The sequence below is a fragment of the Anopheles coluzzii genome, chromosome 2 (assembly GCF_943734685.1).
Source record: "Anopheles coluzzii chromosome 2, AcolN3, whole genome shotgun sequence".
NCBI lineage: Eukaryota > Metazoa > Arthropoda > Insecta > Diptera > Culicidae > Anopheles > Anopheles coluzzii.
Genome location: NC_064670.1, coordinates 123,733,409 through 123,754,192, shown reverse-complemented (window position 1 = coordinate 123,754,192; position 20,784 = coordinate 123,733,409). Strand labels below are relative to the sequence as shown.

Below are 20,784 nucleotides of genomic sequence, written 5' to 3'. Positions count from 1 at the left end.
CTTCCGATTAAACACACTCAGCAGCGGCTATTAGTAGTAGCAAACCCGCAGCAGCAACACACGCTTGACTTTGATTGACCGCACAATTTTCGCCCTCGCCCGACACTACGATGGCCTTCTGGCAGTGGGCCTGACGATGCCTAAGGGTGGAACGCAGCACAGGTGCGAGATGCTTTACTTCCGACAGCCGACCAACGGCTTTTCGCTAACTGGCGTTGATGGCTTTGATGAAGATGGTGATGATGATGATGATGATGATGAGATGCTGATGGGCGCGGACCTTTAGGCATTGCCCTGCAGCGCCACCGTGGGACTTTCCCGTTAATCTACCCCTCTCCCCTTCTTCTGCGTCAAGGTGCCTCTGTGGGATGTTTGTGTGTTGGATTGTGCAGTTTTCGGGCAGTTCAGGTTTCTCTAATTCGACACGTCGGCCTCGGCTTCCGACGAGCTGATGGGAAACTACGTGCGCTACTGATTAACGACCTCAACAAGCTAGTCAAACGAAACGAACCACCAGCTAGACTAGGCAAGGCAACACTTCTTTAGTGTGAGGAAAGTGAGATGACTCTTCCTTGATCTGCGAGGTCGATTGGAGTAAAAAACGACACACTCCAGACAGGGGTTAAGCTGAACGGGACCTGGTGGGGGAAAGGTTTGCTGTTTTGAAGTCGTTTTGCTGTGCTACTTGTGTTGCTAACATTTCACCTTCTCTCTTACACACACACGCACGGTGATACGGTGATTAAGGAAGGTGCTCGATATTGTAAAAGACCCCAAATCACCGCTAGTGCCTGTCTGAGAGGCACCGAAAAAGCATTGCCTAAATAGAGAAGGAAACAACACACCGAAGGAACAAACTGTACAACCCAAAAAACACCAAAAACACGTGAAGCAATCCCGCCATACACACGCACACACACAAAAACCGAGTTTGCCCTCCGGGTGGGAAAGAAGGAGAAATTAATCCGATCTGCAAAAAAAAAGGAAAAAAGAAAGGAAACAAAAACAACGTAAATAATAAAAACAATAATAACAAACACATATGAACGTATGAACGGATGATGAGAAGATGAACTAAAAGACGAGATGAAACTAAGCAAAAAAGAAGTAAAACTTAACCAAAAAAAAAAAAAACAACACCCAAATCAAAGCAAAAAAAAGGCGATCAACCCTCTCATGGCGCTGATGAAGTGAGAAGAAGAGATAAAAAGAGGAGAAATGGAGACTTGAGAAAAAGAGCTTCCACGTGCTAGTGGTAGTAGTAGTAGCAGTACCACACACAACCGTGCAAGGGTCTTTAACTAGACCTGGTGGAAGCTTATTTTTGGTTTATTGCTTTGAGTTCATGCCAAAAAGGGATGAAAGTAGCGGGGAAGATCAGTTGCTGCCATGGTGATGATCAATCATATGTCTTATGTTTCGCGAAAAAAGGGCTCTCTCCGTCTCTCTTTCTCTCGTAAACTCTTCAATTTAAAAAAAAAAAAACATGATTAAAAGTAGGTTCATCTACGGCTAATGCCGTCGACATTGCTTCCCGATGGTTTAATCCGCCAAAGGGTAGCGCCCTTCCTTTCACCGTGAGCTGCCTTGCCCGCTCATGATGCTCACCTTTTGCCAAAAAAAAACGACCAACATATATCGCTTCCCCTTTCCCGTAAGCCGCAGTGTGTGGTGTGTGTGTCTATTTTAAATGTATGTAGCGAGATCGGTTTTTTATTATTTCGGGTCTCGCATTCAAAAGTCTCCCATACGGGAACGGGTGGATATGCTATGATCGGGTGGTGGCGGAAGGGTTGTTTTAGAAAGCACACACAACCAACTCATTATGATCGGAAGCAAAGAGCCGGTTCACCAAATAACCATATGAATGTCCAGCGGCGATCATGGAAAGCCACCGCCGCCACCGTCGCCGCCAAAGAGCTGCTCCAGCTGTTTGCGCAAAACGGAACGCAGCTCAAAATCAGGTCCCCGTGCGCGCGCGCGCGAGAGTTGGCTGCTCTTTTATTTCATTTCCATTTTTTCGGGGCTGTGAGCAACATAACAACAGCAGCAGCAGCAGCAACAAATCGAACGGAACATACCCATGCACAGGTTGTACATATCTCGCTCGCCGTGATCGATAAAGTCCGTCCGTGGGCAAGATCGACAGATAGTGTGTGTGGCCGGGATGGCTTTTGCTCGTTGAAAGTGAACATTCAGGGGTCAGGTTTCGATTTCTTTTATGCAACACCACACCACACAACGCCGAACCGGGCCGGGGGGGGGGAGGGCTCAAGGATTGTCCACTCTTTTCCTTATCCAATCGGACGATCGGACGCGGCAGATCGCAGTCTAGAGGGGTCCCCCTTCCAAGATGATGTTTTTAGCACTGGACCGTGATGATAACTGGCGTGCGATCGGAGCAAACACAACGGCAACAAAAAACAGATCAGATGTCTTACACGAGCAAACACGGAAACATTAATCAATTAGTAAGAAAAGCCGGGGCTGGTTGGTGCGCAAGTGTTTTTTTTATCATTTTCCTTTTTGTTTTTTTGTTTTTGCAAAGCAAGGTGGGAAAAACAAAACCCCGACGATTACAGAGCTGCACAACAAGTAGAGGTGAAGAGTGAAGAAGAGGGTAGAAACGATTATTGCGTCAGATACACACGCGAGAAGAGGCAATGATCGGACCGGACATTTTCAATTTTCATCAGACACACCACAACACACGCCATCGTCTCTCTCTCTCTCTCTCTCTCTCTCTCTCTCTCATGTAAGCACACGCGTTTGGACACATTACTAAATCGATAAGATATGAAAAATGCATCGCGAAGGAGAAACAAACGCAATGCCTTTGTCGACATTCGATTAGTTGTTCGGTTCACTTGTCTCAACACACTTGCATGAAAATTACAGCTACAGACCAGGAAAATGACAATTTCCATGGGTCATAAAGCTATTAGATTAGATGAACAACAAAAGATAACCCATTTTCAAACTAATAATCCACATAAATCCATGTAATGTTCCATGTAATATGTGACATGTGTTTGACATGAGATATGTGTACCGTACACAATCAATCTCTAACAAAAACCCCCCGTCCTCCACCAACCGGCCGGCCCGATGTCAGTGACACCTGAGAAGCGCCCTGATTTACCCAAAAAACAGGTGTCACCAGCCAGCCAGCCAGCCTGTCAAGTCAACGAGAGTTTCGCTCGTCAGCTGGAACTTGTTTCAATGGGACAGCAGTTCGCGCCGGTTAAGGGGCGAGATCGACCAAATGGCACATTGACGACGACCGAGACCCACCACCTCCCTACCTTCCAGCGTGGAAAATGTGAAATTTTACGCCTCGATTCGCACACTAATCGCGGGGTGACAGTCACCGGGAGGGAGAATCATCGAATGCGCTGGAGGTATTCGTTTTAAAGGGAACACAACCAGGGAACAGGGCGGTAAGAGAGAGGTGCAAGTCTCTGCCCCCCCCTCCCCCCCCGCAATCTTTCCAATTTGGGAGGAAGTGGAGGACGTAACAAAAAAAAAAACACGGGAGGTGTCTCAATTTCGTCTCCACGCCTCGAATCGTCGCCTCGGAAATGATTAGTTCCGGCGGAAGCGAACCCAAGCGGCGAAGAGAAGGAAGGCCGGTTCTTGCGTCAAGCCTCTCTGCTCTGCGGCACGAGGGGAGGATAGGGGAAGAGGCGGACGAGGCTCGTTTACTTATCTCAACCGTCTCTCATGGAAGGAGGGAACGCGACAGGGATCGGCATCGCGGGGCAGCGATTAGAGTGAAAGTCGTCCACGGCGTGTTGAGGAAAATCACCACCACCGATGGTGCGACCTGCGGCTCGAATCTCGGGGCTGTTGTGTGTGTGTTCGGGGGGCATGCAGCAAAATCGATAGACAACCACCAGCCGGAGGAGGACCTTATCGGAGGGAGCGCAACAGCGCCCGGACTCCAGCGTGCTTTGCAAACAACAACCGGAAAAAGGTAACAGAGCAGGTGAATGGTTTCTTTTATTTTTTTGTACTTCATCCCCCGTGTGCCCTCTCTCTCTGTGTGTCTGATCAACATTGGAACAAGTTTAGGTCCAAAAACAAAACAAGGAGGCCCTTCTACGATGACCACAGCACAGCAACAACTCGATCGATTATTGATTGCAGTATCCACACAGCATGCCATGGTGCTGTGCGCTCTCACAAGTTTCCATACGGGAGTTGCAGCAGCAGCAGCAGCAGTTGCGTTATTTAACCTTAGACCCGTTTATTTAATTTTGAATCTTTATACTCCTCTACAACTGCATTGAACAACAACAACGTGGCGATAAATTGCGCTTTGCCGCAGTGTGGAGGAAAGTTGTTTCCACTCCCACGAAAGCCTGCAACAACCCAACCCAACCTTCTCTCCCCTTGATGTATGAGCTTTGAACTGGAAAAACAATGTCCTTGACATGGAACCACCGGGGAACTTTGCACACCGGGTTTTCATGCAGATCTTCTTCTCCTGTTGGCGCACCCCTCGTAGGTGTCCCCTCTCCAAAGTACCTTAAACTCATAAAAAAAACTTACGACATCCTCTGTGCTCGGCGAACAGCGGTTCCTCCTCTGCTCTCCCCATCATTCGTGTTCGAGCCGGCTCCAGCTTTCTTGGCAAACGTTCCTACTAGGACACACTTTCCACGGTCCTTCCAACGGGTGCCAAAAAAAGGAGCTAACACACACACGGGCAGGATAACTTTATCTCGGCCCCGTTTTCCGGAAGACAACCCCACTTTCGGTGGCTGGAAATGGCCTTGAAGTTTTGCTGACGTCAAAGGAAAAAGGACAGAAAAAGGGGGGGTTGGGGGGAAGAGGGGAAGAGGGGGATAAAATATTCCGGACATAATGGAAAGCGCACATGGCGCTGTGGAACAGTGTAATTCTATTATGATCGAAAATAGAAAAGGATATTATGGGGCCGGGATGCGTTTCACGCTAAAAGGTTTTCGCAAAAAGATCACAAAAATAAAGGAGGTGTTTTCACATTTACTGAATTTGTTTGTGTGTGTGTTTTTTTTGTACTCTCTCTCTCTCTCTCGCTCTCTCTCATTCTCTATATAGCTCCCTATCAACCATGTCATCATCTCCATCAGTGTGTCTATTTAAATTGGTTCGCTGGGTGAATTACTAAATTAGACGACTCAACAACAACAAAAAAAGGCTTAATGGAGTGTAAAATCAGGAAGCTACCCTTCAACTTACACGGTTGATAATTTCGTTGCTTAATAAGCATGCTGACACAGCCTAATGACAAATATTGAGCACGGGGTGGGTTTTAGATGATGATGATAGATATCTCAACCATGCGCGTTCGTTGCGCAAAGCTTACAATATATTGTTGGAAATAAACGTTAAATTGATATAACCACCGCCCAGAGCAGCACATCGAAGAGCTGCTTTAATCGCTGTTGTTGTATAACACACCAGGGCCAAAGTGTAATAATACTACGTGTGCCAAAAATACGGACCATACTCATAGTTTGTTTGCACTTTTACTTTGCGGAACAGATAGGAATCGAATCGAAAGAAGCGCGTGGAAAACAAAACAAACCCACGAATCCGCCAGTTGTTAGGCAATCGGTTGGAAGTGGGAAGAGCCACAACAAAATTGAAGAAGATTTATCACACCTTATAGTGGAAGTTGTCGAGAAAGAGAGAGTATATTCAATAAATCATATATAGTTTATGCTCTTTTTATGTTGGCTATTTACTTCGATGCTCAGTTCTCTTGAAAGGCATCGTTTAGCAAGCCGTATAATATTCAAAACAAGAACAAGTAAATCCATTACGGAACAGTTGATGTGAAAACAACCTTTATTTAGGTGAAAGCTGAGCGAATCCTTTTATAATTGGAATTGTTAAGGGACAAGGATTTAGGGACATTTTAGCAGAAATGCACACACACAAGCAAAATTTTTGTGAAAAGGCAATAAATTTACATTGAACGTTGACGAACGCGTACAAACACTACTCATTTTGTGCGCGTTTGTGTCGCTTCTGGTTGTATCTCAGTAGAAGAAGGAAGGGACACACAAATCCTTTCGAAAGCTGAAGAAGCGGCGAGAGAGTTCTCTTCCTTCTCTCTTCACCACACGACTTTGGCGTTTGCGTTGGCACGTGCGCACGTGCTGCGGCGGAAGACACAGGTGTGAATGAGTAGATATTGGATGGATGCGGTTTGCGGCACTTGGTTTACGCTCTTCTCTTCTTCTGCTTGCAGCTACACTACCTACTACGGCAAAAAAGGCTTGTCTAAATGCGTTCTTCTTTTCACACTACACACCACTGCACTATTTTGTGCAATTCTAAATACAATACTGTACACGGACACAGACACTTGAACACGCACCTAGAATGACAACACAAACACACACACACAAACGATAAGCAAAAGCTTTGTGCAATATCCTCCAAAAACGGTGTAACAATGTCGACTGCAGTCGGTTACACGGTTGAAAGGACCCAAAGCATTAGATGTCTGCATATGTCCACAGCAACACTGTCCATGATGTCGTAAAAACTTGGTTTCATTTGGTGCAAAAAAGCAGCCAGTTGGGTCGATTTTTCCCCTCACAATTTAGCTCCCGTTTGGCAGTCGCATTTGCCGCAAACATTTATACCGCGTTGCGAGGGGGAAAAACACAGGATGAGTCACTTCACAAGGACGACGACGACGACAGTGTATCGCGCTCGAGTAAATTCCGATGCACTACCACCATTGCTGCTACTACCACTACTACTACTACTACTACAAGCAAGCGAGTGTGTCCACCCACAAAGGACGAGCTAGTAGGGGAAGAGTCCCTTTTTTACTACGATAAGCCTCGTCTAGTGAGGGAGCGGCTTGCTGGTGGGTGTGTATTTATGAATGTACGCAGGATGTACCACTCCACCCTCCCTACACTCATACAGATGCAGCAAAAAAGGACGACTTTTTGCGTGGATGATTCACTTGCGTATGCTTTTTTGCCAAGATGTAAGAATAATTGCAATAAAGTTTAATAATTCACACATCACTGACAAAATGTGGCAATCTTTTAGTCTTTCCAGCAATAAAAGCCGTTTTCACTTTCGCTTGTAATGAAACTAAAGTTTGGTCCTTCGAACCGGATGCAAAGCGCAAAGCGAACCGTCCATTATAGATTCTTCACTGATTTCATCAAACTTTAAAATGAAATTTGTTTCTATCAAATCATCACCAAAAAACACACACACACTCGAATACCACACCTCTCCTCAACGTGAGGGTCTGTCTACGGGGAACGCGACACTAAAACGATCCGAACGCGTCTAACGCCGCACAGCGAATAGTAACGCTGCGAACAAACGCGCTCGCTTCTAGCGCTGCGTCGCTCAGGGGTCGGCAAGCTTCAGTCTCTCCCTTATTGCATTTATCCGCTCGAGTAAGCAAAGCACTCGTTCGGTATTACCAAGAAGATATTTAAATTCCAACAGTCAACTCTTGATTGAACAAAGTTGGTCTTTTATATAAAGAACAACATCTCGTGTTCAATAATTTATATACATTGACCACCCCTGGCGTATCAAAAAATCCAATACTCTTTCTCGCTTGTTCGATATTGGCGAGAGACTCTCCGGGCGAGAAAGTCGTCGGAAAACGAGCTCTCACACTAACGGCACCGCACCACCAATGAATATCGAGAGTATGAACATTCGTGAACCTTTCTCGCGCACCCAATAAAATGATAAAAACTTACCCTCTCTTAAATCCCACACACACACACAAACACATTAAAATATGCTCTTACTTTCCTCAATATACTACACTGCTCTTGTGATAAGCAACCGAGGTGTAACTCTGTCTGGTCTGGTTGATAACGGCAGGTTCAAGCTGGCTTGAACACACTTTACTGTTTTCAGGTTCAAACATGCATGTCCATTTCCCATTTCCTACATTATTTCTTACGAGTGTGTATTTAAATGAGTTTGTTTTGTTGCTGCTGCTGCTGCTGCTGACCGACAAAGAAAATAAAAGTACGAACGAAAGCTCATAGCAATCCAAAGGGGCACAACCATACAAATTAATTATGCCATCAATACGGACGGCGAACCACGGCCCCGGCGAGTTCAAGATTCCGGGGTGGAAGTGTCTAATTTGCCCCGCGCGCGAGAGCTTCGATACCTTTAGGCAGGGGGTGCCCCTCTTGAGGTACACACATACAGATGATGATTTAAATTAGATTCGGATCAGTCCATTATTGGCGCGAAGGCCCTGGAAGACCCCTGCTGCTCTTAATGTGTTTGGACGATCTTCGAACTAAGATAACACCGCATCGAATGTAACAGCTGTTTTTTTTTTTTTTTTGAGGGGAGGTTGTTGCTTCACTCTAAAGATACGAGAAACACAAATAATCAAACGTTACCATGGGGCGGAAGACTCGAAGAGGATCGAAATCAAATAAGCAAGAAATCACCACCAGATCACTGTTTGAAGGAAGAAGTACAATAGGCAAAATACAACACAAAAACCACACTCCACAACAAACAAGTAGAGCGGCATTGGCGGTTAAGATGCACAACATAAGCGGAAATCTTGAGTGAGGAAGCAAAGCACACACAGGCACAGGAGGCGAAGAAGGAAGTACCGAAATGATAAGTGATGCCGATTCCAACAGAGGCACGAGAGAGCACTGACCGCAGGCGGGATGCAACGCGATCATGTGTATCTCTCCGACCACACTTCGACCACTTTGTTGAAGGAACTTCGCATTGCGCGGGATGATGAATCGAACCCAGCATACTTCTCCTCTTCCTGCGTGGGTTTTCGAACTATAAGAACGATCAAAATTTTCCTCCCAAACTTCCATGCCAAACTATTTCCCACGCAGAAGGAAACTTGCCATTCAAATGGGAATCAATTCGAAACATCATCCAAGAGAAGAAGAAAAAATGATCCTCTCCATTAAAATCTACCACGATTTGGCACAGGTTAAAGCTCTCGAGTGGTTAACGAAACTCCCCATACGGCTGTGAGCCATTCGTTTTGGACATTACGTGGTGATTTGCCTAACTTTATCCAATTTTGGAGTAATCCCCTAGGTCCCGACTGCACCTTTTGTTTTTGCTGCGTGTAACTCTATGCTGTTAAGCTACATTTAACAAGCTCGTCCAATCGTTTGATAATTGACCTTGATAACGAAGCTGAGCGTTGCTTTGTTGTCGATACAATCGCGTGTATGACCGGTTAGCGAAATAAACGACCCCCAGGGTTCTAGGCACAACACGACAGGTGTCAAAACGCTTAAAACACAAGGCATGGGACAAGGTTCCGCGCGATCGATTTGTACGACGACTCCGTTTCTGTACTGCTGTCAACATGTGACCCACTACCTTGGATGGGAAGACATTCCCCTTCCTGTGCGTTCCTCCTGTGGGAACTTATCGCACATGTCGCACAGTCGCGTTTGGGCGGCGCCGCCCGTGTGCCTTGCTTAGTGGGTCATATTTACACACCCTTTGCTCGGTAATTTGTGTTACATTGTTTGTCATACAAACTAAACACTTCTCGGGGGGAGAGAAGTGTTTGCAAAACCCTGACCTCAAACCGATCCTCCACGCAGTTCCACAAATTCAACCTATCAACAGAGATAGTAAATGAGCTCGCACCATCATCATCGCTCTTCCCCTTCCCCGGGAATGAGTGGATCGAATTGATTGATTCGTAGTTCCGTCAACACCTTCCCCCCCCCCCCCCCCCCACCGAACACGACGAGTGCGGGGGTGCACTCTGCTAAGCATGTTTGTTTTTCTTCCGCTCTATGGCGCCATAGAAAATCATGACCAATCATGCCCGCCCGCTAGGGTCTGCTGCTCTGCGCGGAAGTACAACTCTCCTCATCGTATACCATGACTAATATGCAGCTCTGGCGCTGTAAGACATTCTGGCACATGCTAACAAGAAACCGGCGTCCACCGATTGGCGACGTTTCACGCCTCAATTATGTCATTAGCACATGGACCTGGCCGGGGGCCGTGGACTTTTCGCCCCTTCCGACTGCTTGGCCCGCTAACCCATTTTTTGTTGCTATTCTTTTTTCCACCTTGACACACCGGGAGTGTCTGTACAGCGCCGTTTAGCACGCTTCCAATACCATTCTTTCCTTTTTGCAACTGGATGCACGTACAACACGCCAAAGCGACTTGAGAGAGGGTTGTCTTTGGAGGTTATACTGTTTGGCTCTGTTTCGCTTTCGATGACGATGTGCACCACTCACAAATAAGGTCGGGAATGGGTCAGTAGACTTCTGGAAACAATTGCGATCGCTCAATGTCAAAACCCAGACCCAGACGCGAGCGCGATAGGGAAATGAAATGAGCCCCGTCGACCGACATAACATGGTGGTTTGTATAGTGTCTACCAAGCTGCAAGGCCATTCGGGGTCGTCGACAGATACACTCACATCCTTTCTGATGACTACTTACAGCGACTTACTACTTCGATATGGATCGATTTTGCTAAAATTCGTCTTTTAGTTCACCTTCGCTCATATTTACCTGCAACGAGAGGAAAGAACAAACGAATAAGAAATTAATTACCAATTATTTTACGATCCTGCAAGTTGATGCGCACAGCATTTTAATACAATTAAGAACGGATCAATACAGTATACACGTTTTTTTATCTGCTCAAAATCCATAATACCGTAATAAGAACGTCCCTCCAGAACACCTTCACTCACCCTCACCCCACCGACAGAATTATCCTTGCATCCATTAATCAATTCCAGACACGACCGAACCACCAAAACTTGACGATTCTAAGAGAAAGGACCGGAAGTGCGAGAAGAAAACACATCATACCGTCTAACGACGCCCCTCTTCCTTGTCGCCCGTACCTATGTCCTCCCCAAACATGTTTGGGAGAAGTAAATAATGTACATGTGCCTGTGTCGCCTGCGATGGGATGAGGACCGGCGATGAGTCATCGCCACCAAGTAGGATCTGCGCAGAATCCAAACCTCACCAGACGACGCTTTCCTCGCGGTGGACGGGCGAAAAGTGGGGAGTATAATGGAGGCGCGGAAAGAAAGCTCAAGGACCTCGAGCTGTGTGAGGGTGGTAGGTAGGGTGACGAGTGGATCGCTACCAAAACAAATAATAACAAACGTTAGGAAACCGGGCGCAGGGGAGCACAAGGACCGTCTCGCGTCTTTCAACGACCATATTGCGTGGAAAGATACAAAAGAACGAAACAGCGGAACGGCTTTTTCCCCTTTGGGGGTTGTTGTTTCCACCCCACAGTTCAGTGCTGGGCATATCCCTTTTGTCCATTGACAAAGGCAGGATTTGATCCTTCCCCGTGTGCGTGGCCTGCTGCGGGCCTTTCATCGCGCCGTCCTTGTCAGCATCCTCTCGTCTGTCTGATCGATCGATGCAACATGTACATATATGTAAAACTCGCTTCCCTCGAGCGATAGAGGGGTTGGGAGTGGGAATACGAGGGGTTGTCACACAGACTCCCTTTTCCTTGCCACAGCTACCTCCCATCTTCTGTGTTCACCCCATTCGTCTAATGGTTCTCCCTCGCCGGTTGTAATGATGCGCACATGATACGCTTGTTGATACAGTGGAAGAGACCAGTGAAAGGGGATTGGGCCGGCAGGCGGGAAAGGAGGAACTGAGCACACACACACACACTCACACACCAAAATTGCATCATGCCCGGTGTTCGGGGTGAACGGAGTGAGTCAAACTCGCGGACGTGAAATAAGTTAAATAATTCATACTAAGCTCACCCAGTCGTAAAAAAATGGAGAAGGGAGAGTAGTGACTAGTGCAGTAACAGCAAATGCATCCATCATCGGATTGCACCGGATTGCTCCGCTCACTGAGAAACTGGCTGGTGGTGATGAATTTCCTCCCGTCAAAACATAACAATGACAATTTGTTGCGCGTTTTCCCATGCCTATGTCAAAATAGCACCAAACAGAGAAAATGCGTCGCGATGCAGCAGCCCCGGCGTCTGCAATCAAATATTTAATTACACGAGCGAAAAAAAAATGTAATCCTTCCCTTTCCCCCGGATGCGTTTCGTGCCGACAGTGATTTAATACGGCTAGTAGCTGGCTGCCGAAAAGGAATTAAAAATGGATTTGACAATCAATCGGACAAGGCGCGATGCCTTGTGTCACTGTGGGGTTTTTGGGGCGTTTGGAGGGAAGTAATAAAAAGTGTCTCGGAGATGATTTACTGCTACTGCTGCTGTACAACCGAAATATGGCTCTGTTGCACTGTTGCCACAATCAACGTGTTAATAGTGGAAAGGGCTAATAAGGAAGGCATTGTAAAGCGGGCAATAAAAACAGTGTCATTGATTATTCAACAAAAATAAAATAATAATTTACAAACTATGCTCCAAATCTATGCTATGCAGTTTGGCAGCATAGCCAGCGACCGCGTGCGTTTACGGGGCCACCCTCCCCAACAGTCCCATATTGTCTAGTGGTTAGGATATCCGGCTCTCACCCGGAAGGCCCGGGTTCGATTCCCGGTATGGGAAAATGCTTCTTTTACTTTTTTTACGGATCGCAAGACACACGGCGATATATTATCTGTTGGCACTTAGATGGCTTGTCAATTTAGCCCTTCACCTGGAACTCTACGAGCACTTTCAAAGTAAAGAGACTATTAGACATGTTTTGTATTTTAGTGATTTTCTAATTTGTTTTATTAAAGTCTCTGTTTGATCCGCATACTAACTAAAATCTTCACCACTAATTTGGCCCGCAAAGTTTGTCGATCATTGGCGTTTCTGCACTCGTATGTGTACCAAAAAAACAAAATTAGACGAGCCCGTGTCTATGTGCCATGCGTAGTAAGTTGCTACAACTGTTCTATTTTAGAATTATATTTAACATATCTTTCTTTTACTTATTCTTTTAGTAAGTATTTGCACTGATTCGATGATCCAGCAATAAAAAAAAAAGAACTTTCCCATACCGGGAATCGAACCCGGGCCTTCCGGGTGAGAGCCGGATATCCTAACCACTAGACAATATGGGACTGGTGAACGGAGGGCCACTAATACCCTATTTAATTCACGAGACCTCATCACAACTCGAATGCGTAGACTCTCTCTAGCCTGTGGAGCAGTTCTGGTCGACGTAGTCAATTCAAGTAAACACACTGACACTCATAGCTTCATCTCAAGGTGATACACAAATCTCCACAATAGTTTAACAATTGAATCTCATATTCGCAATTGCTCACTACAATTTAGTAACAACAGTTTGGAATCAAGAAAGTAACGAAACATTGAAACTCGTCCAAGATAAAAGGGTGATTTCAACCGTTCTGCGTTTCAGTGCTGTACGTTCTTTGGGGATGTGCTCCACGTTAACTCGCCCATTCGCTCACGTTAGCTCTCATTGGCTCTCATTTATTCCCACCCCTTTCGAGGAACTCAACAGAAACAAAGGGGTGTACGCGCATGCTGCATTGCGTATTTATAACGACTTTGGCTCCTCACTCCCCATCTCCCATATGGTCTAGTGGCTAGGATATCTGGCTTTCACCCAGAAGGCCCGGGTTCGATTCCCGGTATGGGAACACATACCTTTTTTCTTTTGTTCCCGTTCAACCAATTCGATTTTGAAGAAACTATTCAAAGAAACACTACATTTTGTGCCCTTCATACAACCAGCATATAATATCTTAAAACCATAACAATTTGACAAGGCAGAAAGCTCCACATGACGTTGTACCTAGCATCTCTACCTTAACAACACAAAAACGCTAACCAAACAGCTGAAGTGAGCACATGTGCTCATAATACCGTTCGTTTTGCCCTACCAACTCCACAGCTGTAGAGCCAACGGGAACATAGCATCTTTTTTGCACAACCGAAATGCCACACCAAGAGAGCACAGTTCGGCAGGGAGGATTTATGTTTCGCACTGTCGAGTCGCAGAAACAGCCACCACACCATCATTGCAAGTGCCATTATTATCATCATGTGCCTCCAATGTCTTTACCAATCCGTCCCCGTGTCTCGCACACATGTTCCACAAAGCATGTCTTCCGAAAACTGTTTGCTCGCGGCAAGAAGGGCGAATGACACGATCGCGCGCGCGCGTTCGTCGCGCAGCACACATAAGCTCCAGCACAGCATAGCAGCAGCAGCAGCAGCAGCAGCAGATGATGATGATGATGACGAGGAGAGGTTAAGCATTGCTCTGCTTTGGTCTGCGTTTCTTAAGAGCTCGCGATCACTGAGGGAGTTGTTTTCCGCGTGCGTTCTCCTGGTCCCTTCCCTGTGCCAATAGCCTTTCGGGGTGGAATTCTTAAACAACCGGGAGGTTTACGTTCTCCGCCGAGTGTGGTTTCTAGAAGAGGAAGACACACACAATCAACAAAAACGCGCACAACACAACCCGTTGTGCCCGGCTCTCCATCTCTGCACGAATACGACTAGAAGGAACGAGACGCAATGATAACGAAAAGTGGATTTAATTACGTCTAATTAAGCAAAAGCCATTGCCCTGCGGATTATCATGGGACTCTCTCCTCTCTCTCTCTTGTTGGAGAGTTTCCGTGCAACATACATGATGCTCCCCAGGTTTGTTGGGGTTAGAAACAAAAAGGAATTGCATTCAACTCACACAACAACAAACAACACCTGCAGTTTAAGGTCAGCTGCATGGGTTGCGCTCTTCGCTAAAGCCTATCATCCTTCAGCTCCAAAATCATCCAATTATGCAACACACCATTTGATTGAAGCACCAAATTTTCCACTGCTTTTTTATTGCGCCGCCAAAAAGTGACTTACTCGTTGGTTTTGGAGGTTGTTGCATGGAGTTGCAGAAAAAAAGTGACATAGCAAATGGGATTTTGCTTTTTCAGCTACACCACCTCATTCACACCCGAAGAACTTGTGAAAGATGACGCTGAACGTTAAAGCTCCACCACACCAACAAAAAAGTGCATTTCGCATCATAATAGGACGACAGTGGCAGTGGCACACAAAATACGCTTCTGACCACCATACAAGAGGGGTGGTGCGGCGGGGGAATGCAAACAAAGCAACAACAAAATAGCCACCAACCACCAACCAAGCACACCAAAATTAACACAAACTGCTCTTTTTCCCAGTTCTTCGTGGACCAAGGCGACACGTGTTCAAACAGGCCAAATTTAAATATGAATGAGAATCAACAGCACAACGGGGCAAGGTGGAACACCAACCACCTACTCCTCCTCCTCCTCCTCCTCCTCCTGCACCACTAAAGACCCTCACAATGGGGTTTCACATTACATTGCACACGGTGGTCGTCGTCGTCCAACGCTGGTCATTTATCATTCAAATGCATCTACATGTATTATTTTCCTCCACAGGGCCACAGAGAGACTAGAGAACGGAAATTTGCACACTTACAAAGAGACAAAAAGTGTCAAAAAGGGTTCCATCTAAACTAGAGCATTTGCAAGGGCATAAGCATACAACAACATTACCCATACAGACTTCCATTAACGAAACCAATTCCCCAGTCCACTCTTCCCCCACCCCACTCGATCGTCCAACACACTTGTTTCAGATGCAAATGAGGAGAGTGTTCGCGCCAGTGGACTGGATACTGGAGAGAGAAATTGAAACAAAAATCCGTTTCAAGCATATTCACACGCATCGAACACTATTGTTTCGGTATGGGTTGGTGAAAAGAGGAAAAACAGCCACAAACTGTAGCGCACACACACAGACAAAGACACTGTTGTTTACGTTGTTACAGTGGCGCCGATAAACAAAAGCTCCGTTGGTCGCGGGTTGGCACACCGTTAGACCGCGTTTGTTTACGGCGTCGTTCCGTTCCTCTTCTGCTGCCCAGCGCTTGGGACAAGTAGCATGAGCGTGTGCATCATTTCGAGCACAAACCTCTTCTCGAAAGTTTGGAGAAGTTTGCTGTAAAAGCAACAAAAGTGCGTACCGATTGAGGCCAATCTTTGAAGGAGGAAATTTGATTAGCCAAACAAAAAATGGAAGCCTTTGTGAAGGTAATCAAAGGCAGTAAAAAGTAGTGCGCGATAACTTGGGCGAGAGGAGGTCTTTGGCGGGTATGAGCTGATGTGTGCTTCATGGCGGCTATAAACTATTGAATCGGCCCATTACAAACCCAAAGTGTAGATGGGTCCCCCAGAATCAACCAGACGTGTGAGAGACAAAGCGCTGCATTCTCTGCCTTTGGGAAGACGATGCCAGCATTCGTACCCGTGTGTGGTTCAAGGATCAGCAGCAGCAGCACCAGCAGCAGACACAAGATGAATGTACAATCCTACATGATGACAATGGCCATAATTCGCAGCTTATTATCCATCCCGAACGAACGAACGAACGAACGAACGATCGGACGGATCCCTGATAGAGCCTTATTTGGAGGTAGAGACGGCTGTAAATGGCCACATCCAGGGGACGATTTGCTCATCAGGTATCGGGGTACAAGCGTATCTTCGTCGGCATCGTGTTTCCAGAAATTATGGACCTCCAATTCGGCATCCAGGGTCAACCTGAAAATTACCCTACCCGAGAGCGTTTACCCAAAACGAGGCCGCTTGGAAGAGGATGTCCTAATCATAGGAGAAAATCTTCTCAACCTCAATGATCTCCCCGACCCACGTGCTTACGCTTTTCTACCTAGAAAGGAAAAGTCACACCAAACTCTACCTGAGGATATTATTTTGGGAGAGAAAAAAACATCCTCTTCTTAAGATCCCTCCACACACACACACACACACAAGAGGAGAGATCCGAGCGGGTGTAAGCCAGCAATCATCATCTGCGGGACATTCTTACAGACTACACCGCCAGCCAGCCAGCCAACCAGCCAGACACAATCTGAACTGCGCGCGAATGTAATTGTTTGGTGGTGTTATTATTTTTTATTATATCGAAACATCAACCTCGGCCCGTCCACAGAACCGCGGCCGCAATGTTCGCAATGTTCGTGACCATTCACTTTGCCGATCGCAACAAACCCGGATCATCGGCCCCGGGAAAGGTTGTGCGCCATCCAACCGCCTTGTTCCCTCGCCCCATCACACCAGACGACCTGATTGATGAGAAGTCCCGTGAACGGTGTGTATGAGTGTGTGAGTAGTACACGAAAAGTTCGTCGAACTTTCAAAGTCATGGTTCACCTCACCATTCTTCGGCGCTTGGGACAGATGACGCTTGGGCGCGGGAGAAGGTAATGCCTATGTATCTCCCCCCACTCGGCCCGTTATAATCGCGAACCCCATCGCGGTGTGCTGATGGCATCGAAAGCTCAACCCGTGGTGGTGGCTCGACGAGATCATCATTATCGCTGCCATCAATCTTTTTTGCCCGGGCAGCCGCAGCGAGACCTTCCGAAAACCAGGCCGTCGCCGTCCCCCCATCACCATCGCCATCGCCATCGCACCTTTCTAGACCGGTGCCGGCAGATCCTTGCCTTGTTGGGGATCTCTCATCGATGATGTTTCCGTCTGTCAGTTTTGTCTACTGGTAAAGCCACTGGGGGCCACGGGAAGGACGGGAAAAGTAGGGACGACTCCTTGACACAGTTTTTCTCCCCGCCCTCGGGCACTGGAAGCGATTGACACGAAATGAACGTATCGGCGCACAAGACATCAATACGAGGAGCTTGTGCTTTTTGCATTTCGTAGGGGCCTTCCAGCGCTCAAGTATACATTGTTGGTGTGCTTGCACCGTAATAGATTCGATTATTTATTAAATAAAATAGTCTTACCACCACCGCACCACCACGATCATCCCACAACAACACATCCCCATCGTCGTAGTAACTTGAAACGGGGTCCATAAGGAAACACTCCAACCCCGACCACGATGTCTCCCTCTTCGGAAGACAAAGTTGCTACAATGTTCCATATACAAGTGTGGCCCCGCCGCGTTCGATGTTGAATCGATACGCAAAATGGCCCTCCCGACTGTGTTCCGGAACTTGGCACCCGGTTTCTTCTAGAACACGAACTGGGAACGAACGAATTTGGAGTGTTGCTGTGTGTGTTCGAATGTGTCTGTGACTTGAAAAGCTGTCCAAAATCGGCAGGCAGCCAGCGAGCAACAACAAAAAATGGAACGACACAGCATTTCAAGATAAATAATGAGGTAGTGAGATGGTGGAACGAAGCGTTAAATGAGAAATTAATCTTGCAATAACCTTCATGCCGTGTTGTTTGCCTTTTTTCCCTCCCTCACATACAACTCAACGACTTGCCACGCCGGACATGGACGGTAATAGCATTTTCCAAACTGATAAACCACAAGAGAATCCAGGCGGAAAAGCGACCGAGGAAATTGTACCGAATGCGAACGTAAAATCGTTTTGACATTTCGACCGAAGTGGAAATATTCTGACGAGCGATTGAAAAGGGCAAAAGATTGGGGAGGAGTTGGCTTATGTACCGTGTTCACGTCAATCCACTATATCCTCCCTTCCTTTGGTTTTTTGAACCCTCTCCACCGAAAGGTACAACTTTTCTTTCGTACAACTTTTTAATATTTTATATCTTATTGTAAATTAGTTTGGAATTTTGTAAAAATACAATATTCAAAAAGCCTGCCAAAACAATGGATGAAACTCTGCCAAAAGACACTCTAAATTACACTACAAAGCAAAATCAAGGCTTTTTTGCCACAACTTTTGAGCCTTAAATCACGATTGCAAGTGATTGGCGCTATAAGAGAGGACTATGGGGGAAAAAAACAACAACACCACACTGCAATAAATACACGTTTACACAAGGGCAGAACATTGTCACGTCATTGCAAACGCACACAGTTTCACACAGTGTTCGGGTAACCAAAGAGTCACACTGTGGACAAAAAGTCCCCGACGAGGTACACCCTCTGGCTGGCAACCCCTGAGAGGGAAGCATTGGAAAGTGGGGGGTTAGTGGTTGAGGTAGGAAGAGATAGCTCAAATCAACCACTTAGAAATTGATTGCCACGCTTACATGTCCGCACGACAAATTACAAAAAAATTGAAGCAATAAATTCCGGTTGGTCCTCCCCTTATATTACGATAAAGCATTGATTCTTCCGTAATGGTGTGTGCGAGCCTGAGTTTGAACTACGAGATAAGATAGCTGTGTACACGGCGGCACTCGAGCAGGTCGTCGGAGAGTAATACGACCATTTAAACAACATGGCCCCTTAATTTAACCCTTTTTGGACAGATCGAAGGGTCACTTTTGCTCTGGCCAGTCTTCCTCCTGTGGCGTCCCAATTTAAGTGGGTCATCACTGTTAGCACATTAATTCATTTACATTAATCGACGCAGTACGCAGGAATGGTTTATGTTGATGCAACGGCCCTGTGCTTACTAATTAACCACCACTGGAGACGCGTTCCCGGTGTGGTGTGGTGGTGTGTGTACATGTGTCGTTTGCATAATTTAGCTCCAAGAATTAGCACCCAAAACAACGCCCGCCGACGATTAGCTTTGGAATTCCATAATTTTGGGACCATGATTACGAATTCCAGGCACGATGATGACAACACTTGCCCCAACATAATAAAAAAAACAAAAACGACACCGAGGAATCGCTTCTAGATTAGCTTCATATTAGACAAAAACGGCACCGAAGGGAATCCAGAACGGTAAACATGTTTCCATTATGTAGGCCCCATAGAGCTAGAAGACCCTTCACCCTCAGTTGCAAGTGAGTGCACATGCAAGATTTATATCTAGGAAATTGAAATAGAGAATTCAACCTTCCACCCCACCCCCTTGCTTCCTTGGGACACCACCACAGTGGTGCGCAATTCTTTCGTTGACCCCGTGGACATGGACAAGCCAAGCAAAAGGCCCATCATTAGGAAAGCAGCACTAGCCGTCCGTCGTTGTCGTCATCATCGTCATCATCATCATCGCCGTAGTCAACAGTAGTGTTCGGGTATGTTACTAAATAGAGCTGCTTTCTGTGTTCTCAGCAACTGGCAACACAAACCTAGCAGCAAAACGGGCCCATCTCTTATTCATTACGCACACACTACGAGCCATGGCCACTCGTCACACACAAAGAAGGCAGACGGAGTGTCGCCCCAGCGAAGTAAAGGTGGCACTTAATGGCGCTGTACCGATATGCTGGTGCCACTCTCTCTCATCCTTTCATGCTAGCATGCGAACCGAACCAACGTGTGTGTGTGTGAGGGGGGGGGGGGGAGGGGTAGGGGACTTCAATCGGGAAAAAGGGGTGGTTTATGTATGCAATCACCGCCACCCGCCGTCCCCCTTGCGTCGTTGTGTCCACGTCTATGAAGAGGAATGGTGGCGCTGTCGTGCTAGTACCCGTTGCGGGGAAATTGACGACTGGCGCCATATGATGATGCTGCCGGTACACAGAGGCTCTGATGCACTTGCATCACGCACTGTTGCACACATGCATGTGGGAGGGGGAAGGTTGTGCCTTCACAGGAAATGTACTAACGGTTCAATCGAGGGTGAGAGTACCGGGAAAACAGCAAAAGAGGGAATGAACTCTCTACTCGCGTACGTGTCCGCGACTAATTTCCAACAAAGACTGTATTTGACGCCGAGCCCCTTGGTCGGGGGAAATGGGAGGGAAACACGGAAGAGCGAGCTAATCGTGGCTGCAAATAGTTTTGAGTCGTTCTATGCCGACCGGGTCACGCCAGCAACCATGGTCAAAGTGAGACCCTAGGATGTCGAACCTTTTAGTTTATAGCTTCAAGATGTTGGTTTTATGTAGAGTTACGCGCTTTTATGGTTCGTCTTGTGTTCGAGC

General features: G+C 46.7%; 1 protein-coding gene and 3 non-coding genes across 10 annotated transcripts in view; 2 read left to right on the top strand and 2 right to left on the bottom strand.

Annotated features, from left to right (window-relative positions):
• The window catches only part of LOC120952401 (coronin-1A-like), a 30,056-nt gene that overhangs the window by 4,448 nt on the left and 4,824 nt on the right, over positions 1 to 20,784 (bottom strand). The window contains exons 1-2 of one of the 7 annotated variants that reach the window (XM_040371710.2): positions 7,255 to 7,343; positions 5,964 to 6,373 (exon numbers count right to left, since the gene is read on the bottom strand). The exons of 5 other annotated variants lie outside the window; for them this stretch is intronic. In XM_040371710.2, the coding sequence (XP_040227644.2) occupies positions 5,964 to 5,999 (36 nt within the window). In that variant the 5' untranslated portion in view covers positions 6,000 to 6,373; positions 7,255 to 7,343. Of the gene's footprint in view, positions 1 to 5,963; positions 6,374 to 7,239; positions 7,344 to 20,784 lie in introns of those variants that run through there. One more of the 7 variants, XM_049606562.1, reaches the window with a different exon arrangement.
• On the top strand, positions 12,473 to 12,544 carry Trnae-cuc (transfer RNA glutamic acid (anticodon CUC)). The gene has a single exon. It is a non-coding gene; the product is annotated as a tRNA-Glu (tRNA).
• On the bottom strand, positions 12,976 to 13,047 carry Trnae-cuc (transfer RNA glutamic acid (anticodon CUC)). Its single transcript has one exon. It is a non-coding gene; the product is annotated as a tRNA-Glu (tRNA).
• Trnae-uuc (transfer RNA glutamic acid (anticodon UUC)) lies at positions 13,522 to 13,593 on the top strand. Its single transcript has one exon. It is a non-coding gene; the product is annotated as a tRNA-Glu (tRNA).